This window comes from Zingiber officinale, chromosome 10B (genome assembly GCF_018446385.1).
Source record: "Zingiber officinale cultivar Zhangliang chromosome 10B, Zo_v1.1, whole genome shotgun sequence".
Taxonomy (NCBI): Eukaryota; Viridiplantae; Streptophyta; class Magnoliopsida; order Zingiberales; family Zingiberaceae; genus Zingiber; species Zingiber officinale.
The window spans coordinates 94,829,075-94,854,890 of record NC_056005.1 but is presented as its reverse complement, the minus strand read 5'-3'; the positions used below and the strand labels follow the sequence as shown (position 1 = coordinate 94,854,890).

The 25,816-nt window shown below is 42.6% G+C and overlaps 1 protein-coding gene and 1 long non-coding RNA gene across 5 annotated transcripts in view; one reads left to right on the top strand and one right to left on the bottom strand.

Moving 5' to 3' along the window:
* The window catches only part of LOC122029397, a 49,204-nt gene that overhangs the window by 11,293 nt on the left and 12,095 nt on the right, over positions 1 to 25,816 (bottom strand). For 2 of the 4 annotated variants that reach the window (XR_006125046.1, XR_006125048.1), the window contains exon 3: positions 16,553 to 16,664. The exons of 1 other annotated variant lie outside the window; for it this stretch is intronic. This is a non-coding gene — a long non-coding RNA (uncharacterized LOC122029397). One more of the 4 variants, XR_006125050.1, reaches the window with a different exon arrangement.
* LOC122029396 lies at positions 24,406 to 25,710 on the top strand. The gene is made up of 2 exons (XM_042588363.1): positions 24,406 to 25,213; positions 25,298 to 25,710. The coding sequence occupies exons 1-2, from the start codon at positions 25,090 to 25,092 to the stop codon at positions 25,708 to 25,710; spliced, it is 537 nt and encodes a 178-aa protein (XP_042444297.1). The 5' UTR covers positions 24,406 to 25,089.

Below are 25,816 nucleotides of genomic sequence, written 5' to 3'. Positions count from 1 at the left end.
ATGCTCTCCTCTTTTCTCTTCTTTCTGAACTTACTTTCCAATGCACAAAAGAAAATCTCTTATAGTTTTGAACCTTGAACTGTCCGAATTTTCAATTTCTTATATGCTAGAATTTCATATTCCCAATTCAGCATTTCAATTCTGGGTACAACTCAATTCAATTCCTAAAATCATTCTTCTACTATTGCTTTTATTGATCAATAACTCAAAAACATGTACTATCTTTTAGCCTAAATGAATCAAAATTTCCCATTTCTGAAATTCTACTTGTACATGAAACTGTCACAGATTCCAACAACTCAGTTTGATACAAATCTATTCTCAACTTTACTCTAATCCAATTTGATGTTTGTCCAACATTTAGAGAGCAAGTCCTTTATATGCTTTTTATTCTCACAAAATTCTGCAGCTAAAGGGTTGTTGATCACTTCAAATTCCATCATAGATTTGAAAACCATACAGTTTCTGGAACTCTACAATTATGTTTAGTTCAGTTCAGATTTTTATCTTCCTGAATCCTCGAACCAAGCTTTTCAATTAACACTCAATCAATAATAGCTTGAATTCAAATGAGTTACAGCTCATAAAAATTTTTACAAATTACAAATTTCATTAGCTTCCTTTACTATTTTGCATAGATTTCATCCATTTCTTTCATCTACAAGAAATGCCTCTCCTTAGTTAACTGAACAGTGATCACAACTTGTGTAGTTCAGAAAACAAACAACTTAAATTCATCATAGCCTCCATTTCAACATTTTGTATTTTTTTTTGTAATATGGACAATTTCCATTTCTGAATTTCGCAATTCTGTTTCAAAGTTCACAATCTTTTGACAAATTCTTCATTTTTTGCATTTTCAAAACTCTAATGCAATCTGAAATGCTTCTTGAATGAAATTGATTTACTCACTAAATTAAATTCTAATCCTTATTTCAGATTCCAAACAGCTTTACAATTACATTTCAGCAACTTGCAGTTTGCATTTCAGCAGCTTCTGAAATAAGAACTAGGTACAAATCAATTTGTGGAAAATCCAAAGCTTTCAAAACATTATACACTTCCCCCACTGTCCGTCCTGGACAATTAAACTCATCAAGAATCCTCCCAAGTGACTACATTAGTCATAAGAACAGATTTGCAGTTTTTATTCTATTCTGTTTTCTCTACTATTAATTTCAGCTAATTTATGCAACTTCCTACAACTTCACAGTTTTAAACGTTTCAGAACTACACAAAATTTTGCACAATACTAGACTTCAGCAATTTTGCATTTCATCACCCATTCAATCATCAGTGGTTCAAGAACATGTAACTTTCTTTTATCTCTTTCATTTCCTCTCTTTTCTTTCTCTTCTCATGGGTCCAAAATTTCATTTCTTGAAATAATGATACACTCATTCCTTTTAGTTGCAGCGTGCCGAAAGTTGGAGTTCAGTACTTCATAGAATCAATTCCAACATCAACTTCATTACATTTAAGCAACTTTTCATTTCTGTAGAATTCTGGACTTGGTTTGATGATCATTAAACTCCTTCAAATTTTTCAACAAATCCATTCTAAATTTCGGCATTTACAATATTTCAGATTCAAGTTTAAAGAACAAAGATAAATCAGATAGCCCCTTATTTAATCAGCAATTTGAATTGGCACATTGCAGGTTCTCGATTCCATTCATTTTTGGTCAAAAATAGCTAAAGGAATTTGCACAAATAACTCATTCTCTCATAAAGAATTTTCTGCACTTGTTTTTGAGATTCAGAGACCAATTTCAGATGCAACCATAGGTTGTTCTTGTGTCCTTCCAATCTCTGAATTCAGAACCTACTCCAAAATTCTTACCAATTTTCTGAAAAATCAGATTCAAAGAAGTTTACAGTTTCTTGTTTTTTTTTTTTACAAATGGCATTCTTTGCCTAAACATCTTAAAAATTGCATTTATATTGCTTTGGTAAAGAACTGAAACAAGGCTGATGAACCAATTACAACATCTCTTCTCTTGAAACTCCACTTCTAGCCATTCATGCATTGTCAACTAAATACTAAATACAAAATATGGTTTGAATTCTGAAAAATTCAGAAATTTTCAGTAGCTTTAACATATTCAGAATTCTGAGATGTTGATATCTATTAATTCCTGAAAATTACAGATTCCATTAAAGTTTCAATTGTTATCACTGTCTTCCAAGGTTTCCCCTACTAAACATGTCTCCTACTGTTTTGATCATTGTTAAATCCTGAAATTCCAGTTTACTAGATTACAACCGCAGTGTGCCAAAATTTCATCAGTTAGCAACAATCCAGCAGCTGATTTAAATTCAGCAACTCCACCAATAGTATTTGCAAAGACTCCAAGATGGCTTCAATCCCTTATTTTCTCTCTGAATTCAGAAGTTCATTTCCGGGAAATCAAATTAAGTAAAGACTTGATGAAATGAACGGACAACAGCTTCCATTAAGTTACAGAAATCTAATTCAATTCTTAACAAGCAAGATTCTCTACATGTCACAATTCAAAAGCCATGTTCAGCAGGAACTCAATGAGCTCTCAAAGGTTTTATAATTTCAGAATTCAAGTTCAGGCATATGTTAATTTTCTGGATTGTAGCTTCAGAAATCAGTTTCTTGAAATTTTCAGCTTTTGAATCTCAAGGAATTTGAGAAGAGAACACCAGATGTCTATCACAAGAGATCAAAAGCTTCATTTAGACCTCTCAATAATTATAAATCTGCACACCAAAATTGGTACGCAACACTAAAATCCATTCACAATTCAACTTCTTAACAAATTCAGTTACCACTTAATGGCTTGCAAGTTTTGAAGCATAGAGGAATTGGGAAGAGAAAAACAGCAACCAACAATGAGTAATCAAAAACTCGACTATAATTCTTCAGTAATTAAGAAACTCCAGCAAGAGGTTACTCAATAGGCGAGGTTGATACAAAGTTCACTGTTGAAACAATCCCCATATTTCTGATCAGTTAATATGACTTCCCATTCGGATTTTCTTTCTCTTTATTTGCAGATAACACTCAATGCCATCCCTCTAGAGATGTGCATCTCTATCGCATTGATAGAGAACCAAATCAAAATCTATTGAACACCAACAATAGCTTTGATAACAGAATTCAGCAACAATCAACACAGCTCCAACATATGTCCAGTTTCTGAGATTACAGCTTCTCTTTTCTTTTCTTTCCTTTTTTTTCTGTTCCTGACATCTCTTCTTCCTGTGTAAATCTATCCTGCATCTAACACTTGTTTCCTAAACCTCTCAAGAGTTGCATGAACTTCACATAGGTAAGGAACTGAAACAAGGTTTATGAAACTCCAACAGCAGCCCCCTCACTCCCTTTCTGCATGTTGCATTCAGCAACTAAGGGGGCGTTTGGTTAAATGATGGGAATGACTATGGGTATGAGTTTGATAGTAGGGTGGAATGGGAATAGGAATGGAAATGAAACCCATCAAGTTATATGGGTTTGGTTGATTCCCATAAATTTAGTAATCATTCCCAAACCCACAATCCAAACACTATTTTTTACTATCATTCCATTCTTTTATTCCCAAACCCATCAACCAAACACCCCATAAGTTTCAGAATTTGAAACTTGAACGAATTTTTGCTGGAAGCATGAATAGCTAAGCTTATCAATGCATCTCAATTAGCACGGTATAAATGAGAGGTTGACATCTAGCTATTGCTGGCCAGCAAATGCATACAAAATTTGGCACACAACTTGTTGAGGTTGATATACTGGTTTCTGATTTCCTTTCTCTTGAAGAGTGCATAGTTTGTCATAACTCATTTCCCAAAATTAGCACAGAAACAGTGAATCTGCAGCTGATCTCACTCATCACATTTCATTTTTTCAACACTTATATCCATTTTAAAAAGTAGACATCATTAAAAGTAGTACATCATTAGTGCATTGGTCAGTCTTAAGCCTTTTGCAATTCCTGCCCATTTCTGCATTTCTGTTCTTGTACCAAATTACTGTCATTGTCTCCTTTTCTTCAAAAATAATGTTTCAATTCGAAGTACTTCATAAATGGAACGTTGCTCACCACTTGGATTTCAAGTTCTGACCATAATGATCAGATTAACAGCAGCAGCTACTTGATTTCAGTTTTAGCAGTTGTAACACTTCCTATATCCTGTCCAAATTAGCTTAATCCTTTGTTGAACATTGTATCTAGTTGCAACATCCCAAAAACTTCAGTGATCTACAATAGCTCCAAATGCAATTGCTGCTAAACCATTGAGTTGCTGTCAAAATCAGAATTCAGCTTGAGCAACTCACTGTTTTGAGTATCAATTACTACCCTTGTCTTTCTTCTTTTCAGATTTAATGATACCATCTTCAAGTGCTTCATAAGTGGAATGGTAATCATCAATTAAATTTTGAATCTTGATCCATGATGATCAGATAACCAGCAGCTGCAATTCTCACTGTTTTTGCTTCTGTTTCTGCAAATTTTTCTTCACTTGTCCCTTATTTCAGTAACTCAAATCCTTTGTAATCTGAATATACAGTTTATAGAGGTCGATGAAGAACAAGAATACCATTTGTTTCTGCAATTCTCAGAGCTTCACTTGATGTTCTCACTGGTTTTAGTGCTGCTCTCGAATTTTGATACACCTTTGATACAAAAATTTCCGAAAACTACTACACTTACACTTCCATTTTCAGTGATTCACAAGAGTTTCATTTTACAAATTGAGCTTCATTTGATTACAGTAGCAATGTTTAGATTTGAGCAGCTTCCTTTCCATTACTGCTATTGAACTCCATTCTTAACTCTTCTTCTTCAAATTTAGTTCTTGACCAGCCAACCCTTAATTGCAGATTCAGATTTCTATAACTTCTGCCATTACTGCACAACAGCAATGTCCAGAATTCAGCAAAGTTCAATAAGCCTTAAATCTTCACTACAGTATCTCTATGAACTCTTTTCAGCCTCTCTATAAATTCAATTCTGTTGTACACGGAATTCAGCACGAAATTCAGCAACCAGATAAGTATCAATTCCTAAATTTCAAAACACTTTCAGATTGCTTCATAAAAAATAGAATTCAGGGATTAATTTCATTTAGCACTCAATGTCCAAAGTTTGAATTTTACACCTTGTTTCTTCAAAACAGTTTACCTTTTCACTTCCTTACTTCACATCTTCTATCTCAACAAGGATTACTGATGAACACATTGTCTAAAGGCAATAGAACAGCTTCAAATAGCTTGGTACAAAATGCACTTTTGTTATACCCAGATTTCAGCATTTCAAAACCTTCTCCCAAAATGTCTCCTAGTGTTTTGAGTGTATCACCAAAGTATCAAATTCCAAAATATAAAGCTATTGGAGCTTGCTCTTGACATGATCAAGCTTAGGTAATGCTTAAGTTTAGCACAGAATATTAAAAGTCATTCATTCACTACAGATTTTTCAGCATTTTTGCAAAAGAAACACCTCACACTAGCCCTAGCTCAACCATTTTTCAAACCTTGAACCATTCCTGAATTGTACAGAATTCAAACTCCATAGCCTCTAACATTAACCTCCATTGCACTCAAACTTAACTTTGAACATCCAAAATTCCGACCAATAGAAAATGCATCCAAACATTCAAAAACACTACACACCTCCCCCACACTTAATCCTTTGTCCATCCCGACGAAAAGAAAATCATCATATAACATTCAAAGTATCCACATCCAAAAAATTAAGAAATGAGAGAAAATAAAATGATATGATGATTAACAAGAAGATTAGTAAAAAATTGTGTGGAAGAAAGAGAAACAAATAGATTCACCTTCATAAAAATGACTCAATTTATGGTATTGTGGTTTTAAAAGAATCAAAGCAAGTTCTAGAGTGACACTAACACAAGTGCATCACAATAAAGCTTAATCCTCACTAGGTATTCAAATTATCTATCTCAATTCATTAATTTAGAATCCATCATTAGATAGCAACCTCATGTAATTCAGGAATCCAATCGTGACAATAAATTTCAAAACTTAACAATCAAATTTAACTAGCTTTCAAAATTCTTTAAAATGATATAAAGAAATGCCAAGGGGTACATTTTATTTCGAAAATCAAAAAGACTATTTACAAACCAACAAGATTGCTAAAGTAAACTAAGTGATCCGGCAGTAAGAATGGGGGACCCCATTTAGCAGAGTCAACGCCCCGTGGAGGTCACCGGAGCAGTCGCCCATCCGGGGAGAGTGTGGTCCGACCAGACGGGTGGCCGTAGACGGCCGGTTTGACCGGACTGCCGGCCGGCCGATGGAATCGAATACTCGAAAGGGTCCGGCCGGCTCGCGCTTATGGTTGGAAGGCACCCTGTCAAATCGGAGTTCCGACGCTCAGTTGAAAAGGTCATGGACCGAGCTGACCTTTCGACCGACCAAAGTCATAAAGCACCCCTGTTTATTAGTCTCCACAAAGCACAAGTAAACTACTGCGGACGTCCGGCCGGATGTTGAGGGAGCTGTCCGCCCGGACAACAAGTTTGGAGCAAGGGAAAAGGACAAGGGACTTCTTTCTCTGACAGCCGGTAGGTTTCATGTGTGTGCCATGCTCCAAATCTTGTGACAGGGGATTATGCTGTCCCATCAAGGGCATGCTTTGACTGTAGCGATATGGGTCAGGTAAGCTCTCTGACAAGTACATGCCGAGGTATGGGTTGCTGACACGTCTGCACTTCGGTAAATGTGCATTAGATCTCTCCTCGCTCTATATATAGAGCCTCTTACTTCGCCGCAGGTACGCGAGAAATCACTTTGGGAGCCACCTTGTTTATCGTAGTTTAACTGACTTGAGCGTCGGAGGGTCGCCGCCGGGAACCCCCTTCCCGGCCCGACTTCTGTGCAGGTTAGCCGGAGCATCGCGCCATCAGTTGGAGATCTACATCAGCGAGTCGAAAGCGCCACGTGCCCAGCTTCTGTTGGCTTCTGGTTCGGACAGGATCAATTTGGCGCCGTCTGTGGGAACGCACCTGCATTCGAACGGGAACAATGGACGAGGCTGGACGACAACACACGGTGACGCTTTCGACGGAAGAACTCGACGCTCTGGTCGAGATGAGGGCCGCCAAACTTGTGGAGTTAAAACAAAAAGCATCAGCCGAGCGGCTGGAGCAACAAGCAACATCTGCATCGGGTGACCGAGCGGACGCACCTCAAGCCACCGTTGCATTCCATCGGGCCTTATTCCGCACCCCTGAAGCCGGGCCAGCTCGGAGAGATAGAGGATCTTCTTCCGACGAAATGCCTAGGCGAGACGCCAGAAAGGGGAAAACTCCCCGAGCGGACTCATCTCCCGAGCGGATCAATCGCCAATTTTCGGAGGCTATTCTACGAGACCCTCTGCCTAAACATTACGCGCCCCCGGCGATCGGCGAGTACAATGGAACAACAGACCCGGATGATCATCTGGATAAGTTCGATAACACAGCTACGCTCCATCAATATACAGATGGAGTAAAGTGCCGAGTCTTTCTTACCACTCTCTCGGGATCGACTCAACGGTGGTTTCGGAGACTGCCGGACGGATCCATCACTAGCTTCAAGAACTTCCGAACAGCCTTCCTCCACCACTTCGCCGGCGTTATCGGAAGACAAGTGTCACTGTTCGCCATCAAGCAAGAGCCAAGAGAATCGCCCGAGCTTACATCCAGCGATTCAACCAAGTGGCGATGGATATTCCAACGGCCACATCGGAGACGATGATGAATGCCTTCACGCAAGGCCTTGTGGACGGGGACTTCTTCGCTCATCCGAAAGCCGCCCAAAGATTATGATCATAGGCTAATGAATATATCAACGTGGAGGAAGCGCAGGTGAAGAAAGAAACACCAACCGAACGGGCTCCTCCGGCCGAGCGAGACCAGCCATCAACCGCCAAGAGGACCGAGGGTCAAGCAATCCGATCCCCATGCAGATCACACGTGCAAGAGGTAGCAGCCGAAGGATGGACCCTATGTTACGCTCCTTCCACCGGACGGATACGCACAACACGAGGGATTGTCAAGTCTTCCTTCGTGGCTAATCCTGCTTCGGAATGCCGAACGGCGGTCTCCTCCCATCGACAGAAGACAAAGGACCTGAAGCCGAACGGACACGCACCGAGAGGCGACATCACTAGACGCCCTCCGAGACAGGAGAATCGACGGGCGTCTAGAGAACGGTCCCGACCGTCCGCTCGGGAAGAGGAGAATAAAGCAATATCGCCGAGGCGAGATCATTGCTGGTGGGCCGACCGGAGGAGACTCCAACCGAGCCGTAAGCAAGGCGACTGGAGATCCACGCAGTTGGTTGTAGCCAAGAGCGTGCAAGTGGACCGGAAATCACTTCGGCCCGAGACTTAGAAGGAATAAGTACTACCACGACGCCTCGCTCATTAAAGCGGTAATAGCAAATTACACTATTCACCGCATATTGTTGACACAGGAGCTCGGTCAACATTATATTCATAGCGCTCGATCAATGCAATTCGATCGAGCCGACCGACCTACGCCCGCTCTACGAGTTCACTGTAACGGCACCACGGACAAATACTGGCTATCTCAATGGAGAAGAGCTCAGAGGACGCGAACAAGAAACTTCGTGGTGGTGGACTCTCCCTCATCATACAACGTCATTTTGGGACGACCGGCCCTGAGTTCCGGGCGGTCGTCTCCACCTTCCACCAAGATCAAGTTCCCGTGGAAGACAAAGTAGAGAATGCGTGGAGATCACCAGCGGCATGAGCTATATAGAAATGATCCAGCAGGTTCGCTCCGCCAAGGCGCCCCGGATCGAGATACACGCCATAACCGAGAAACCTCCCGCTTTAATTTATGATGAAAAGGAGGAAGTTCAGATCCATCCGACCCGATCGGAGAACACGACTTTTATCGCCTCTGGAGGAGGAGCGAAGGAGGAGCTGATCCAATGCCTCCAACGAAATCATGATGTCTTCGTCTGTCGACACGAGTTGCCGAATTTCCCGGCATAGCAAGAAGATGAGTTGCATGTCCGACCGGACGCCTGAAGCGGAGGAAAAGGATTTCAGGCGAGTAATGCCATCATCCGGCGGAAGTGGAGAAACTTCGAGGCCGACCATATACGCCGCGTTCCCGAGTGGTGGCTAACGTAGTATTAGTCTCCAAGCCGGGCAAGTGGAGAGTCTCATCGACTTCGGGACTTAAACAAAGCATGCCCCAAGGATTTTTATCCCCGCCCTGGATAGATCAGCTGGTGGACTCTACGACCGCGAATTAATTGATGCTCGACGCCTACCAAGGCTATCATCAGTGCCACCGGAAGATCAAGAAAAGTAAGTCAGAACGCGTATCTGATGTGATTCGGATTGAAGAACGGGCCACCTATCAACGCTTGATGAATAAAGTGTTCAGGAGCGGATCGGGCGAAATGGAGTTTATGTGGACGACATTCTTATCAAGTCCGCCCGAGCGGCCGATCTCTTCAAGGACATGGAAGAAACCTTCCGAACGCTTCGAAATACGGAGTCAAGCTAAATCCCCAAAAGTGCCTGTTCGGAGCAAAAGGAGGCGTTCTTGGGGTACATAGTGACCGAGCGGGGAATCGAAGCCAATCCCAAGAAGGTGAAAGCTCGCAAGACATGCCCCCCAAGAAATACAAGGGAAGTGCAGCGTTGACCGGTCGGATAATCGCTTTCGTCAGTTCATCTCCAAACCGCCGAAGCTTCGTTCTTCAAGATCTCGCTAGGCTACTAAGTTCCAGTGGGATGAAGAATGTGACCGAGCATTCAAGAGCTGAAAACATATCTAAATTCTCTGCCTGTACTTGCCAAGCCGATCGGGGTGAGTCACTTGATATGTATCTGTCGTCAACTGAGCATGCTGTAGGAGCAGCAGGTGTATTTTCTAAGCCACATTTTAAAAGATGTCAATCTCGTTACACCGGCTCGAGAAGTTTTGCTTTGGTTCTAGCCGCTCGGCGCCTCCGACCCTATTTCTTGGCTCACACCATCATTGTCCGGACGAACAGTCCACCGGAAGGGTGCTCTTGAATCCGAAGCATCCGGACGCATCAAATGGACGACATAACTAAGTGAATTTGACATCCAATACCAGCCCCGCCGCGATCAAAGCGCAATCCTTGGCTGATTTCGTGACCGAAGTGGAAGCTATGCGGAGAATATATGTGGATGGGTCTTCCACTCGGCTTGGAAATATTGCTGCTCTCGCCTCAAGAAGAAAAGGTGCACTTATCCATCCGACTGGATTATAAAGCTACCAACAATGGTAGAGTATGAGGCCCTCATAGCCGGATTGCAGGCGAGCCGGTCGAGTGACACTTTATTCAGATTCACAGTTGGCCACATTAACAACACTCGGCTTAAACTCTACGCTGAGGCCTTTGAAAAGCTCAAAGCTAATTTCCGCAAGGTTCTTATCAAGAAGATTCCCGAACGGAGAACCGTGAGCCGATGAGTTGGCCAAACTAGCAAGTTCTATGACGCCGGTCATTATCCCGAAGCTAATGGAACAAGTATCTTTGGTGGCACATGTTGACCGGATGGAAGGCCTCATTTTCTGGACGACTCGAGGACACCCATCATAGAGTTTTTCGGGCACCACTTACGCCGATCGAGAAGAAGCCCACCGTGCCGGGAGGAGGGCCGGTTCACACTCACGATCAGCTCTACAAGAAGGCTTTCTCCCCAGTGTGTGAGCTCGGAAGACTCGGCTTACATCCTCCAAGAGGTACATCAAGGATCGTGCGGAGGACATCCGGGCGACGATCACTAGCCAAGAAGATTTTGCTAGTTGGATACTTTGGTCGACCTTCTGAATGGGCGCTTCGGACAAGATTCACGTATCTTCATGCCAAAAGTATCACAACTTCTCGCACCGACCAGAGGAGATGAAGACATCAACCGTTTCACGTCCGCTCGATCAACGGGAATGGATATTGTGGGTCCATTTCATGGCAACCGGGCAGAGGAAATTTTTGCTGGTAGCGGTCGATTATTTTTCCAAGTGGGTGGAGGCCGAGCCACTAGCCAGGATCACCGAGCAGATGGTCAAAAAATTCATCTGGCAACACATCATCTGTAGGTTCAGTATCCCTCGCCGATTGGTTTCCAACAATGGGCGGCAATTCACAGGGAAGGTGCTAGAAGATTGGTGCAAAAGCTACGGCGTCGAGCAACACTTCACGTCCGTGGCTTACCCCCAAAGTAACGGTCAAGCCGCCTCCGTATTCCGCGCACTCGGCTCGACCACGTGGGAGGAAGTTGGCCGGATGAAGTGCCGGGCGTTTTATGGGCCATCCGGACGACTCCTAAGGAAGCAACGGGCGTTACACCTTTCCATCTGGTGTACGGCGGCGAAGCAGTCATTCCGGTTGAAGTCGGCGTCGAGTCCGTCCGGGTCCAATTGTACGATGAAGGCAACGCCGATCGGAGGAACATGGAGCTGGATTTGATTGAGGAGAGAGCCAAGGCATCCGTTCGGCTGATGGCATACCGTCAACGAATGAAGCAAAACTACAACCGCCGCGTCATTCCCCGATCATTCCAGGTCGGCGACCTTGTCTGGAAGAAAGTCAAACCGATCGGCGACGTCGGCAAGCTTGAAGCTCCGTGGGCAGGTCCGCTCGGGTGCGTATTATTTGGAGGATGAGGACGGTCGGCAGTTGGATAGGCCGTGGAGCACGAACCACCTCCAGCCTTACCGGGCGGGATGAAAGGTGTACCACTGTAAATTATCCTGTGTACTTTTTTCGACTGAATACTGGAAATGCAGAAATGAAGAATCAAAAGAACAAATATAAGGCATTGTCAACCAGAAACGAAGGCCCCGCGTCGTTCGGCCGGAGGTAAGTTATCCGAGCCAAGATGCTCGACGAAGCAGACCCTGAGCCGTTCGGCCAGGAGTACGTTCTCCAAGCTGGGTGAAAGAGTATTCTCCGCTGAGCGGCTTATCGTTCGGCAAGGGCGTATGGATTATCCAGGCCGAGCGCCTGAATGGCGAAGGCCTCCTAGCCGATTAGATTCGCAAGCAAATGACCCGTATTGTTCGGTCAGGCATAAATATTGTTAGAGCGCGGGATATGAAGGCCAAGGTCGCTCGACCTGGTAAGGAGTTAGCCTTGAAGGTCGTCTAGCCCAGACGTTAAACCGTAGAGCCGCGCAGAGATGAGCCGACGTCTATAAATCCCCGAGCGGAAGGTCGACGAGCACCGTCGTTAAACATCGAGAGCCGCGCCGACCGGCTATAAATAATCACGCCGTCGAGCACCGACATTAAACATCGAGAGACGAGCCGGCGTCTATAAATCCCCGAGCGGAAGATCGACGAGCACCGTCGTTAAACATCGAGAGCCGCGCCGACCGGCTATAAATAACTGCGCCGTCGAGCACCGACGTTAAACATCGAGAGACGCCTCGGCGTCTATAAATCCCCGAGCGGGAGATCGACGAGCATCGTCGTTAAACATTGAGAGCCGCGCCGACCGGCTACAAATAACCGCGCCGTCGAGCACCGACGTTAAACATCGAGAGACGCCTCGGCGTCTATAAATAATCCGAGCGGAATATCGTCGACACTACAATTATCCGTATTCTCCGCCGATAGTTAGACCGACGCTAAGTTCCGCTCAGATTCGAGGTACAAAAGTTCTGATCGGCTTATAATGAGCGATTCTTGGCAACACCGGATGATATTCGGCCGAACGGAGGGGCTGGGGAAAACACTTGCGAGAATGCACCTCGAAGGTCAAAGGTGTGATAGTAGACGAGCAGGCAGCACAAGTATTAGCGAGGGGACAGTGCAAAAAGAGGGGGTGCACGAAAGGAAAACATTTCATTGAAATTAAAACCTTAGGCCGAGTGGCCTAAGTACAAAAAGATTCATGTTCAGCCGAGCGGCGAAATTACAAGAACTACTCGATGTAGTCGTAGAGGTCCCTCGGAATGTTGTTCAGGAGCTCCACCTGATCGCCGGCTGGAATATTGGTGGACTCCGGAAGAAGGCCCTTTGACTTCAGATAAGTCATAGTGGCTGTAATGGCCAAGTCGAAAGCTAAGTACATCCGCTCGCAAATTTTCTCCGAGAACTCGTGCGATCGGATATGGCTTTGTCGTAGAGCGGCAACTCGGCTCGGCTCGGCATCCTGGTATTCTTTGAAGGTTGCCTGGGAGCTTGTGAGGGCCTCATTCAGATGTTCGATCTTCTCGCGACGCCGAGCTGCCTTCTCCGGCCGAGTGCTCGTCAAGACCTTTATCTTCACTCCGGTGCCCCTCACGCTTTTCTTCTCCGGATCGGAGACGACCGTGTTCTTCCGAGTGGTGGCGAGTTATCTTTGTGGTCAAGCGACTTGACTTGTCGCTCGGACTCGGCTAGGCGTGGGCCTGTCTTCTTCTGCTCAGTAGCCAGCAGAGTTTGAGCTTTCTTCAGCTCTTTTTGCAGCTCGGAGTAGGAAGGGCCTTGGGAGCCGCTCGGACCACCTGCCGCCTTTAGTTGCCTTATCTCCTCGTCCGCCATGGCCAGGCGGTTGGAAACTGCTATCTCTTCCACCCATCTCTGAAGCAAGAAGGCGCAGTTGTTAAAAGCCGAGCGGAAATATTCTGACAAAACTTCAACAAGCTTACCCCCGTAGCCGCTTGCATGTGGCTGTTGGCTAAGTTCCGGAGGGGGATCGTTGCTACGCGAGCCCGAGCGTCGGCCCACATCTCGGCGAGGGGCCCTTTCAAAGTAATGGTGTGCTCGGGCACGGTTGGCTGGTCGGCTTCTGGTAGCAACTCTTTAGTCGGAAGATGAAGAGTAACCCGTATTGTGCGGCCGTGACCAGGATCAGAAGCTGGCGCAGAAACCGCGAATGGATGGTCGACCGGAGTGGCCTCCACCGGAGCAGTCAGCTCGTCCCAGTCAGACGGCGTCCGGTCGGACGAAATGGTCTCGGGCACAGGCGCCTTGCCTTTAGCAGTCACGGCGGCCCGGTCGGAGGGTCGGACCGCGGAGGTAGCCGAGCGCAGCGGAGTCTCTACCCGGCGCCTCTTTTACAGTGGCTGTTCTTCCTCCCGAACGGACCCTTCCTCGGGGCCCGTTGGTTCCCTGGAGGGGGTTGCTCCGGTGGCCACCTGTTGTTGAGAGGCCCGAGCGTCCGATTCGGCCTGGGTGCCGCTCTCTCCTTCATGAGAACCGACCGGCTGAATACCCAACGTCTCCATTTCCTTGGTCGCCGCGGCCTCCAGCGCCGCTGCTTTTCTCTTCAGGACGCCGGCCATCACCGAGTCCATAACGATGTCAGCTGCATGAAAAGAAGAAGAAATCAGTTAGCAATTAAAGCAAATGCCCAAGCAAAATTCTTACCGAAGCCGGTCGGAAGAGGAGTCCGTATAGGACTCAGCCCAAAAATGTACATCACTCGCTAGTACATTTGCGCGAAGATAATCCGATCGGTCTTGAATTTCTTCACTCGGGAGTAGGAGGTGGTGACCACCTTGGGTCGGAAAGTTCACGATCGGGCATGCGGATGTAGAATAATAGTCCTTCCATGTTTATTGGAAGTGGGTAGTTTATCGAAGAAGAGGGCCGAGCTTGAACATAAAGGTGCCCGGCTTGCTTAGGATAATAGAAATAAAAGAAGACCTCCGGTCGGAGGGGAATGTTGTGAATCTTAAACAAAACGACAACACCGCAGAGGAGACGGAAGGTATTTGGTACTAAACTTCCGAGCGGCACGCCAAAATAATTACAAACGTCTACTATAAAAGGATGCACGGGGAACCGCAGACCGGCGGTAAATTGGTCGCGGAAGACACAGAAACAGCCGCACGGCGGTCGGTGTGGCCGAGCGGCGGGACCAGCTAGGCGAACTTCGAAATCCTCGGGAATTTCGAAATTGTCAGCCAAAATATCAAAATCCCGTTGTTCGAAACGGGACCACATGGTAGTATACCATGGGCCTAGGGATTGTTCTTCAGGATGAGAAGAACTGGCCATGATCCAGATAGAAGAAATCAAAAAAGAAGTTTCAAAGACGAAGAAAAGGAGTTTCAAAGACTGGAGCTAGGGAAAGAAATGCGAATTAGATACCGGAAAGGAAGAAGGAAAGATCTAAAATCTTACTGAGAGGAGAGGGATCGAAGAAAGGCGCCGAAGAGCGTCAAAGGGCAGAAACAAGATCGCCGGAACTCCAAAGCGCAGAGGGCAACAGTAGAGGTAATGGAGGGAAGTGAAGGTGAGAAGGAAATGAAGAATTTATAGGGTGAGGGCCGGGCGGCCTCCACCGTCGGATCCAGGTTACAGGAATCGAAGCATGCATCTAGCCGTTTATTTCAAATTGCTTCGATCACATCAAAATATCATGCCACCGCCTCCGTACTCCGATGGCATTGCTCCACGTGGCAGTCAATCATTCGGAGCATTTAATGAAGGTATGATCAACCTTGATGTCGAAAATTGGCGCAGAACGCGAGGAGATCCGGTGAAGGCCATCATCGATTCATTCAAGGATATTTTTACGGCTGACCGGGCGGAAAGTATTAGCATGGATGAGCCGTTCGGCTAGACTCACAGTCCAGTCAATCGGACTATTCGCCTCCTTCGACTAGACTTGAAGGGGAGGCAAGTGATCCGGCAGTAAGAATGGGGGACCCCATTTAGCAGAGTCAACGCCCCGTGGAGGTCACCGGAGCAGCCGCCCATCCGGGGAGAGTGTGGTCCGACCAGACGGGTGGCCGTAGACGGCCGGTCTGACCGGACTGCCGGCCGACCGATGGAATCGAATACTCGGAAGGGTCCGGCCGGCTCGCGCTTATGGTTGGAAGGCACCCTGTCAAATCGGAGTTCCGACGCTCAGTTGAAAAGGTCATGGACCGAGCTGACCTTTCGACCGACCAAAGTCATAAAGCACCCCTGTTTATTAGTCTCCACAAAGCACAAGTAAACTACTGCGGACGTCCGGCCGGATGTTGAGGGAGCTATCCGCCCGGACAACAAGTTTGGAGCAAGGGAAAAGGACAAGGGACTTCTTTCTCTGACAGCCGGTAGGTTTCATGTGTGTGCCATGCTCCAAATCTTGTGACAGGAGATTATGCTGTCCCATCAAGGGCATGCTTTGACTGTAGCGATATGGGTCAGGTAAGCTCTCTGACAAGTACATGCCGAGGTATGGGTTGCTGACACGTCTGCACTTCGGTAAATGTGCATTAGATCTCTCCTCGCTCTATATATAGAGCCTCTTACTTCGCCGCAGGTACGCGAGAAATCACTTTGGGAGCCACCTTGTTTATCGTAGTTTAACTGACTTGAGCGTCGGAGGGTCGCCGCCGGGAACCCCCTTCCCGGCCCGACTTCTGTGCAGGTTAGCCGGAGCATCGCGCCATCAGTTGGAGATCTACATCAGCGAGTCGAAAGCGCCACGTGCCCAGCTTCTGTTGGCTTCTGGTTCGGACAGGATCACTAAGAAATTATTCATGCATCAAAGTAAGACATGCTATCTACAATGAAAAATAAAAGGTGGAATGAAACAAACTCCCCTGAGCTAATGCAGAAGTGGAATATACTTAATGGTAGTGAGCCTCTTCTTCATGTGATCAATATCGTCAACTTCAGCTGCCTCCATCATCAAAGACTCAAATGGATCCATGGCTACTGAGTCCATATCCCTGATCTCACCTGAAATAATGATACAAAATCACCTGACACAGGAAGCTCAAAATATCAAACACATGAATATATAAAATAAATGAGAATCAAGACACCAAACAAAATAGTAAAACAATCCTAAAATCACCAAACACCGATTTGTCTCCAGTAACGGCGCCAAAATTTGAAAACAAGTCGGTCACACCCGCAAATCAAATTAACAATTTATATTCAATGAACCCTTCAACTACACAATGATGTCGTAACAAAGAGTCCATAGTAGAATCTCTCGAGGAATTAACAATCGGATGTTTGTCTTAGACTTATAACTATTTTTGGGATTTTCATCATTGAAATGGGAGTTGTTGATTTTAATTCTAAATCTAACAAATGAAAAAATTAAACAATAAGAAACTAATCTAATGCATGAATGAAAGCTAACTAAGTGTCAACAATTAATCCACAACGCATTGTCAATCTGCGCTATGGGTTTTACCATCAACACAATTAAACTAAGGTACGAAATAGCAAAACACATAAAAATTTAACTAAACAGCAAACTAGTTCTAAGCTATAAAAACAGTAAATGAAATCAAGGGAACCGATCCAACTCTGCAATAAACCCTCTTGCCGTCACACAAAAATGCTCCTGAAAATGTCTTGCAAGCAATCGACGAAGAAGATCCCAACTCCCAGCTAAGAACAGATACGCCTTTCGGAAACACCCCTTCAAGCAATCAACGAAGAAGAACCGAACAAGCTGGTACTGATGATGCTCACAGCTCTTGAGAAATGCTCTTCAAGCTTGCGAACAACTCTATTGGATGATAGAAACTTAGATCGGGGAAACACCCTTTGATCTGTGTAGGCAATGGAACGGAGAAATCAAGATCGCGAATAGGGACAACACCTCTTGTCAGCTCTGATCCTCGGGCGTCGGTTGCTAGCTGCTCAAATTTCGCCATCAACGAAGGAAACTGTATCTCTGAATCTGAATGGAGTCCGCAGATGGTGAATGGTTGTCAGAAGGAGCTCAGTAACACTGGAAGAACGTCTCCAAATGTTGCTAATGGGAAGTGAAATCAGAGATCGGAGGAACACGCCTCCAAATCTGTGGCGGAAACACAAAGTTCGGACAGCAGCAAATTCGCCGTCTTCCAGCGGGTCGAAAGATGGTCTAGTAGCTACCCTGAAACTCCCTCTCTGACATCGGCACTTGAGGAGTTGATCGGAGGTGAAACGGGAGCTACGGGAGAAATTTGGGTTTTATACATGGGTTTGAACCAGTTGTGAACAGTAGCTTTGGGTTTGGTTCAAGTAGGGTTTTAGGATTTTGGTGAGGAGGATTTGACTTGGGTTAAGCTTGAGAGGTGATTCCTTGTGATGAGTTGAATCAATTTTGACTTGAGCTTCTTCCCTTGTTGGATGAACCAAACTTGTTTCCCTTGATCATGTACCAATTGAACCAACTCATGTGTCCTACAAAATCAAATTCAAATTGTAAAAATAATATCATGAATTAAGAGAAAAAATGTAGACTTGAGCTAAAACAATCTCCATGTATAAACATGATAAAAAGTGCATGTAACCTGTGCAATTAAGTGTAATACGCCCAATATCAACTCAAAATAATGTATCAAATAATAGCTTATCAAATTCCGCTAGGAAGATCTGGTAGGTCAGATTGGACGTCAAGGAGATAACTTGACATTTGGTAAGTGGAGGTAAGTCACTGGAGGAGAGTGACTCAGTGAGGATGCGTCCAATTTGAGAGGATAGTAGGTTACGTCCATTTGGGAAATCGAAACGGAGACCAAGACTAAATCCGAGTCTGGAGGATAAGATCTAATTAATATTATTTTTATTATGCTAACTTTGTCGTGTAGGGTATACTTTTTGTTATTGGACTAACACATTTTACAAGGAGAAAGGAGCACAAAATGCCTCGGATAAACAGTATCCGAGACGCCTTACATGCGGAAGAAGGCGCCTTGAGCTGGGCGATGGAAGGCACTTTCAAGAGCATGGAAGGTGTTTTAATTGGATAAAATTGGACTTTGTCTATGATAAGAGGCGAGCAATTTGGGATAAAACTTTGCCTATGGAAGGCGCCTTCAATGCTATGGAAAGCACCTTCAACACTCAATAAAAGAGGGGGTCTTGACCAAGGCTTCTTCACAACTCCTTTACAACTCTTCGATAAGCCTTTGTGCATCTGTTCAACGCTCTGATTGCTCCATCTTCGTTCTGCTGCTCTGCTACGACACTGCTGCGCCTAACTACTATTGAGAAGTCAACCAACACCGAGTCTAATCCGATCATCTACAAGTGATGGGTAACAAAAGTTTGATTTTGTACATCAATATTGTTTAAAAGGAAAGTGTAGGTCGTTACATTTATCCTCATCTTTTTGTATTCGATAACCCTCTTCCGACAATTCCAGAAGAAGTCATTAGTGGATTATCCATCGATAGGTCCGTGGGACCTAGACCTTGGAGTAGGAGTCGCCGAAGGATCCGAACAAAGTAAACCGCATGCATTTTTGTGCTTTCTTGTTTCTAATTTTTTCCGATGCGCATACTTTGTTTTAAAAGAAGAAAAAAAATTTAAAATCGCATGATTCAATCCCCCCCTTCTCTCTGTCACACACGTGTAACGATCCAACAGAAGTTGGGCACCTTCTCGCTGAGGCAATCTTGTATGATGAGGTTGTCACTGGTGATGCTGGTAATGACTTTAGTGCCGGTGCCGACGATAAGCTCAAAGTATTCGACATCCTGTCAAAGAACCACGATAGGATATTGTACCCGCATTCACGACGCCTGCCTCTCCCCTGTTCTCATCCAATAGTAGTCATCTGCCAAATCACCTCAATCAATTCAAATCAACAAGAAATTAAACTAAATTATCAACTCAATCAAATCAACAAGCCTTACCTATAAATGATGCTAAGAAGCTACCGCCAACCAAATACAACAAGTTGATTATGGTATAAATAGAAAGCAACTTAGAGCATAAGAGAACAATGAAAAATACTGAACACAAATCATTTGTACCTTGTTAACCGCTTCGATGGAACCTTCACCATGTCGTTGAAGATTACATGGGTGAACATAAAATAGGCAGGTGTCGAATAAGTCATTGCCGACAGCTCCGATGAAGTCCAAAGTCATCAGCAACGTTTCAACCATGTCTCCGTAGCTGAATGTGGATTGAAAGAAAGAAAAAGAAGTGGAGGATGGAGAGCTCATTTTGACCGGAGTACAGCAACTTGACAGGGTACTCAGAAACTCGACGGGGAATAGAAACGGTACTCAGAAACTTAACAGAGAAAGAAACTTACTAAGAAGAAGATCAATGGACAATGTGTACTCAGAAATTTGTCGGAGAAACTCACGGAGAAGAGGATGGGTACTTAGAAACTTAAGGAGAAGAAGATCGAGGTGGTTGCCTTGGGAAGTAGCTTCGCGAGGACTCTCTTCGTGAGGACTCTATCAACTGGAGTTGAACTGGAGGAAGTGGTTACTTTCGTGAGGACTCTCTTCATGAGGACTCAAACTAAAAATGAAAATACGATGCAAGGGCAACAGCGTGTGAGGGTCGATTTGCATTAAGAAATATTGAAAGTTGAGAGAGTAAAGAGGACGGCGATCGATCGAAGAATACGATCGCATCACGTATAAAATATGTATAAATCAAACATGAAATAAATTATATATCAAAAATATAACTAAAAGCATTTTTTTTTTAAAAAAAAAGCATTAGTACCTAATAAAGGATGCATATTCTTTAAAAACATCTTTTCTATTAAAAATACATATAAAAAACTATCAAGTATAAAATTAACGCAAATGACCATACCTACTATCTCATAATGGAGGAGGCGGCAACACTTCCATAAAGGGAGATGAGATTTTTATTTCAAAATTTGAAAGCTTAGGGGGGTGTATTCAATCAAGAGATTGAATGACTTTCATTGATTTTTTTTTAATAATAGACTTTTATAGAGTTGATTGATTTTTATTAACTTGTATAGAATCTTGCATAGTTGTGAAAAGAATTCTATGGAGTTCTATAGACTTTTTTGCAAAAATTTTATTGACATTTATAAACTTTTTCATGGAAACTTCTGGATTTATGAGAAAGAAAAATTCGTTTTGTTATTACCAATATGATAAACATCACTCCACATTCGATTCGTTATTATATCTCTCCATGCATTGGCATTTGCTCGTTGTTGTTCTTGAGTATAAGATAATTGATCAAAGTAATCGACACCATGAACGTGTTCTAATAAGGATGATGAAGCTTCATTATCTGGTTCAACTAAAAATTCATCAGAACGATGCTCCTTGCGAAGAAAATTATGCAATCTGTCACAAGGCAAACTTTTTATAATAAAAATTTTATTTTACAAAAGACCGTAAACATTAAAAAAAATTAAAGAAAACTAAAAAACGATAAACTAAAAAAAAGGGTAAACTAAAAGAAATCGTAAACTTTAAAAAAATGTAAAGAAAAAAACATAAATTAAAAAAAAAACTTAAACTAAAAAAAGGTAAAGTAAAAAACGTAAAAGTTAAAAAAAAACCATAAATTAAAAAAACGTAAAGTAAAAATTTAAAAAAAAACCTAAAAAAAATGTAAACTTCAAAAACAAAAAAAATAGAGAAAAGCATAAAATTCAAAATATATATATATAATTAGTTTTGTAACATAGGGTAACAAACTCATAAAGTATTCTATATGGTAGACCGTCGACGTGATCAAGGTGGTGAAGGAATAACATCGAGAATAGTGTTAAATTTGATCAAGGTGGTGAAGATTCTTTGTTGAATATGCATCAAGTTGGATTGTGTACTATTGTATTGGTAGGCTCTGGACGGGGCTCAAAGAAATAATCAAAATCGAAGAGTGAATAGAGAAAGGACTTATTCATAAAAAATTAAAATGATTTGAAGTCTATAGAAATCTCAAAGGTGAGGAGAACACTTTTTATTTTATATTTAAACTTGTACCAAGTATTTTGGAAAACTCTCATTGGTTAAAATTTATATCCAAGGATTCTAAAAGAATCCATGAAAATCTATTAAAATTTTGGATACCAAAAGATTTTCATAGAGTTTTAAAAAATCAAGCTAGGATACGACATGACTTTTTAAAACTATATAAAAATCCAATTTGAATATCATTAGAATTCTAAAGAGTTTATAAAAGTCTAGATTGAATACACCTAGACATTTAAAATCCACAAAAGTCATTCAAAGTAATTAAAAGTCCAACATTGAATACACACCCCCCTTAGTTAATTCATCCCATCTTCTAATTTAAATAATATACTTTAAATAAACATACTTAAATCCTAATCTAATTATCTCATTAATATATATATATATATATATATATATTTAAAACAAATAATCAAATATCAAATTGATTTAATTTTTATTGATTAATTTGATCATTCTATCAAATACTAAATTTAATTTTAATCCTGCATAGAATTAACAAATAATTATGAATATACGTCACTCGTCAAATCTATTTGATAAGACTAACTCTTCAAACTCAATCGATACACCCAACCCGTCTAATCTAACTGCCCTTCTAACACACGGACCACCCAATTCATTTGACCCGATTGGTTAAGCACAAAGTTAATTGAGCAAATTAGGTGAGTCGGACAACCATTCTCGGTAAGCCAAGAATAAATACAAATTCTATTGAAATTTCAAAAACATAATTGCGACTAAACAGAGGAATATTATTCTATAAAAGATTCATAAGAAAAATGCTTCAAACGTACTAACTGGCCAGAGTATACTTCAACTCGATCGAAGAAATAGGTTCATACTTGGACAAGATCGTCAAATCCACTGCAATCATAGCAAGAATATTTACAGAGAAGTCACTTCAAAGGTTCAAAAACATTATATTTAGCATTATTGATAAAGAACAGAAGGGGAGCATTGGCGCAACAGTAAAGTTATTGCCATGTGACCAAAAAGTCACGGGTTTGAATCCTGGAAATAGCCTCTTGCAAAAAGCAGGGTAAGACTGCATACAAGGATCATTCTCCGGGATCCCGCATGGCGGGAGCATCGTGCACCGAGCTGCCCTTTTTTAATTATTGATAAAGAGCACAATTATGTCAATTGGAAAACTCTTATGTAGAGACCTATTGAACGCAATCAGTACTGGTGTTCTTTGTCAAATATGTTTTACCTCAATTTTACATTCTCCCCTACTAATAAAAATTTGGTCCCCAAATTTCGTTATTTAACATCAGCAAGTACTAACAACAAATAGAAAGTATAAATACTGAACGGAAAATAACCCACATACCCTAAGTGAAAAGGTGGAGGTATCGAGCTCGGATCGTATCCTCGAGCTCCCAGGTAGCCTCAGTGTTGTTAAAGGCGCGCCTGAGGCGCGCCCCAGGCGCGAGGCGCGCCCCAGGCGCAAGGCGCGCAAGGCGCGAGGGAAAACGCTTCTCCCCGCGCGAGGCGGGCGCTGTTCGCCAGGCGCGCCTCGTGCGCCTTTGCACCTCAACGAAGCGCGATCGAGGCGCGATCGAGGCGCCGCAATAGATCTTGACTAAATCTGGATTTTAAACAAAAAAAAAAATTCCAAATCAGCATTGTTTGGAATTAGGGCACAGGAAAGAGGAGCAAAAACGCAGCAGAAAACGCAGGAAGGAAACGCAGGAAGGAAGAGAACGCAGGAAGGAAGAAAACGCAGGAAGGGAGGAAGAAACCTGAACCCATTTCCGTCCGCCGCCGCCATCGCTGAGTCGCGCCATCGCTGAGTTGCATCGTCGCCAAGTATGTTTTCCTTCTTTTTTCTATTTTTTTCTGTTCTTCACTTCTTCTTCTTCTCTTCTTCTTATTCGTCTGTTAACATCTTCTTCTTCTCTTCTTCTCTTCTTCTCTTCGCTGCTTTCTCTTCGTTTCTTTTTCTTCTTCTTTTCTGTATTTTTTACCCGCTGCAGTTCTGTATTCGTTTCGCCGCCGAGTATTCTTTTCGTTGCTGTCCGGTTCGTGTACTTACTGTGCTGCTGTCAGGTTTTGTTTTGTTTTGGTTTCTGTTTTTAAATTTTTGCCGGTTGTTTTTTAATCATCTTCTTCTCTTTTGCCGTCTGGTTTTGGATTTTTTATACTGTTTTTTTGTTTCGTATTTGGTGTTGTATTAGTGCTACGCGTCCACTGTCCAGTATTTCAGTCCACTGTCCAGTATTTCAGTTTTTGACTTCCTGCGTGCTGCTGTCCACTGTCCAGTATTTCATTTTTTTTTAATGTTTTTTCATTTTTTTCTGTCTTTACTGCTTTTGGTTTTGTTGTATTGGTGTTGGCGACTGTCGTGCTGTCCCCTGTCCAGTATTTCAGATTTTTTACTATTTTTTTATTTTTTTTTCTTTACTGCTTTTTGTTTTGCTTTGAAATGAACATTTCTGTTTTTTTACTGGTTTTTATTTTTTCAGGCGGTAGGTACAGTGCCTGAATTGGTCTAAGTTTTACTTTTAAATTACTGGTACAGATTGTACAATGCTTTTTTATTGTTGGTACCTTATTGATTCTATTTTTATTTTTAATTTTTCAGACTATTTTCTTGTTCAATTATCATGGAAGGTAGTAGTGATACTCCAACATATATATCAAAAGATCCGGGATGGAATTATTTTCAAAGAATTAATCCGGATAATAAAAATGATTTAATTTGTAACTTTTGTCAAAAAGTTACAAAAGGGGTATTTATCGTGCAAAACATCTTGTTGGGGGGTTTCGAAATACTACGACTTGCAAAAAATGTCCACCTCATGTACGTGAAGAAATTAAAAATTTCATGGAGAAAAAGGCAGAGAAAAGTAATCTTTCTCAACTTGCGACATTGGACTTTAAGGATGTAGACCCTCTTGGTGATGATATTGATATGGATAATATTGGAGCTAAAGGTGTGCCGCCTATAAGTACAAGTACAAGTTCTAGATCAGTGAATATGCAAAAAAGGCCCAGACAAATAGGTCCAATGGATACGTATTTTGCTCCTAATGTACAAAAAATTGTTGAAAGTAGAAAGGGTAAAGAAAGACAATCTACGATAAATGAGGCATACAAGAAAGAATTGAGGGAAAAAGCTTGTATGGCCATAACTGAGTGGATGTATGATGCGGCAATTCCATTTAATGCCGTTAATTATTCAAGCTTCAAAAGAATGTTGGACTTGGTTGGCCAATATGGCATAGGTCTAAAAGGACCTAGTTATCATGAGGTGCGGGTTCCTTTTCTAAAAAAGGCGGTTGATAGTGTGACAAATGATTACATTAAGTCGTGTGAAACAGAATGGGCCAAGTATGGTTGTAGTTTGATGGCAGATGGGTGGACAGACAAAAGGCAGAGAACATTGATTAATTTTTTAGTGAATTCTCCTAAAGGTTCAGTTTTCATCGAATCGGTTGATGCTTCTGATTATGCAAAGACTGGAGAGAATATTTCAGTTGCTTGATCGATTTGTGGAGCGTGTAGGAGAAGTAAATGTTGTTCAAGTTGTTACAGATAGTGCAAGTAACAATGTGCTTGCTGGTAAGAATCTATTTAATTCTTTCTTATCGATATGCTTTTTCTTATATATGTTAAATTTATCTACTTTTCTAACATCGTTTGTAGGAAAATTATTAGAAGCAAAAAGGCCACACTTGTATTGGACTCCTTGTGCTGCTCACTGCGTTGACTTGATCTTAGAAGATATAGGGAAATTGCCTGATTTTAAAGCAACATTGAAGAAGGCAATGAGTGTGAATGCTTACATTTATGTTCGCCCCGGCATGGTAAATATGTTGAGGCAATTCACAAGACAAAAAGAGCTTTGTCGGGCAGGTGTCACAAGATTTGCTACAGCTTTTCTTACTCTTGAAAGGATGCACCTACAGAAGCAAAATTTAAGAAAAATGTTCATTTCAAAAGATTGGACAGAAAGTAAATGGGCAAAAGAAGCGGCGGGGAAGAAGGTAGCTAAAATTATCATGACACTTAGATTTTGGAGCAGTATTGTGCATATCTTAAAATATATGGCCCTTTAGTCCGTGTTCGAAGATTGGTTGATGACGAAAGAAAACCTGCAATGTGCTATATTTATGAGGCTATGGATAGGGCAAAAGAAACAATTATGAAGACCTTCGAGGAGAA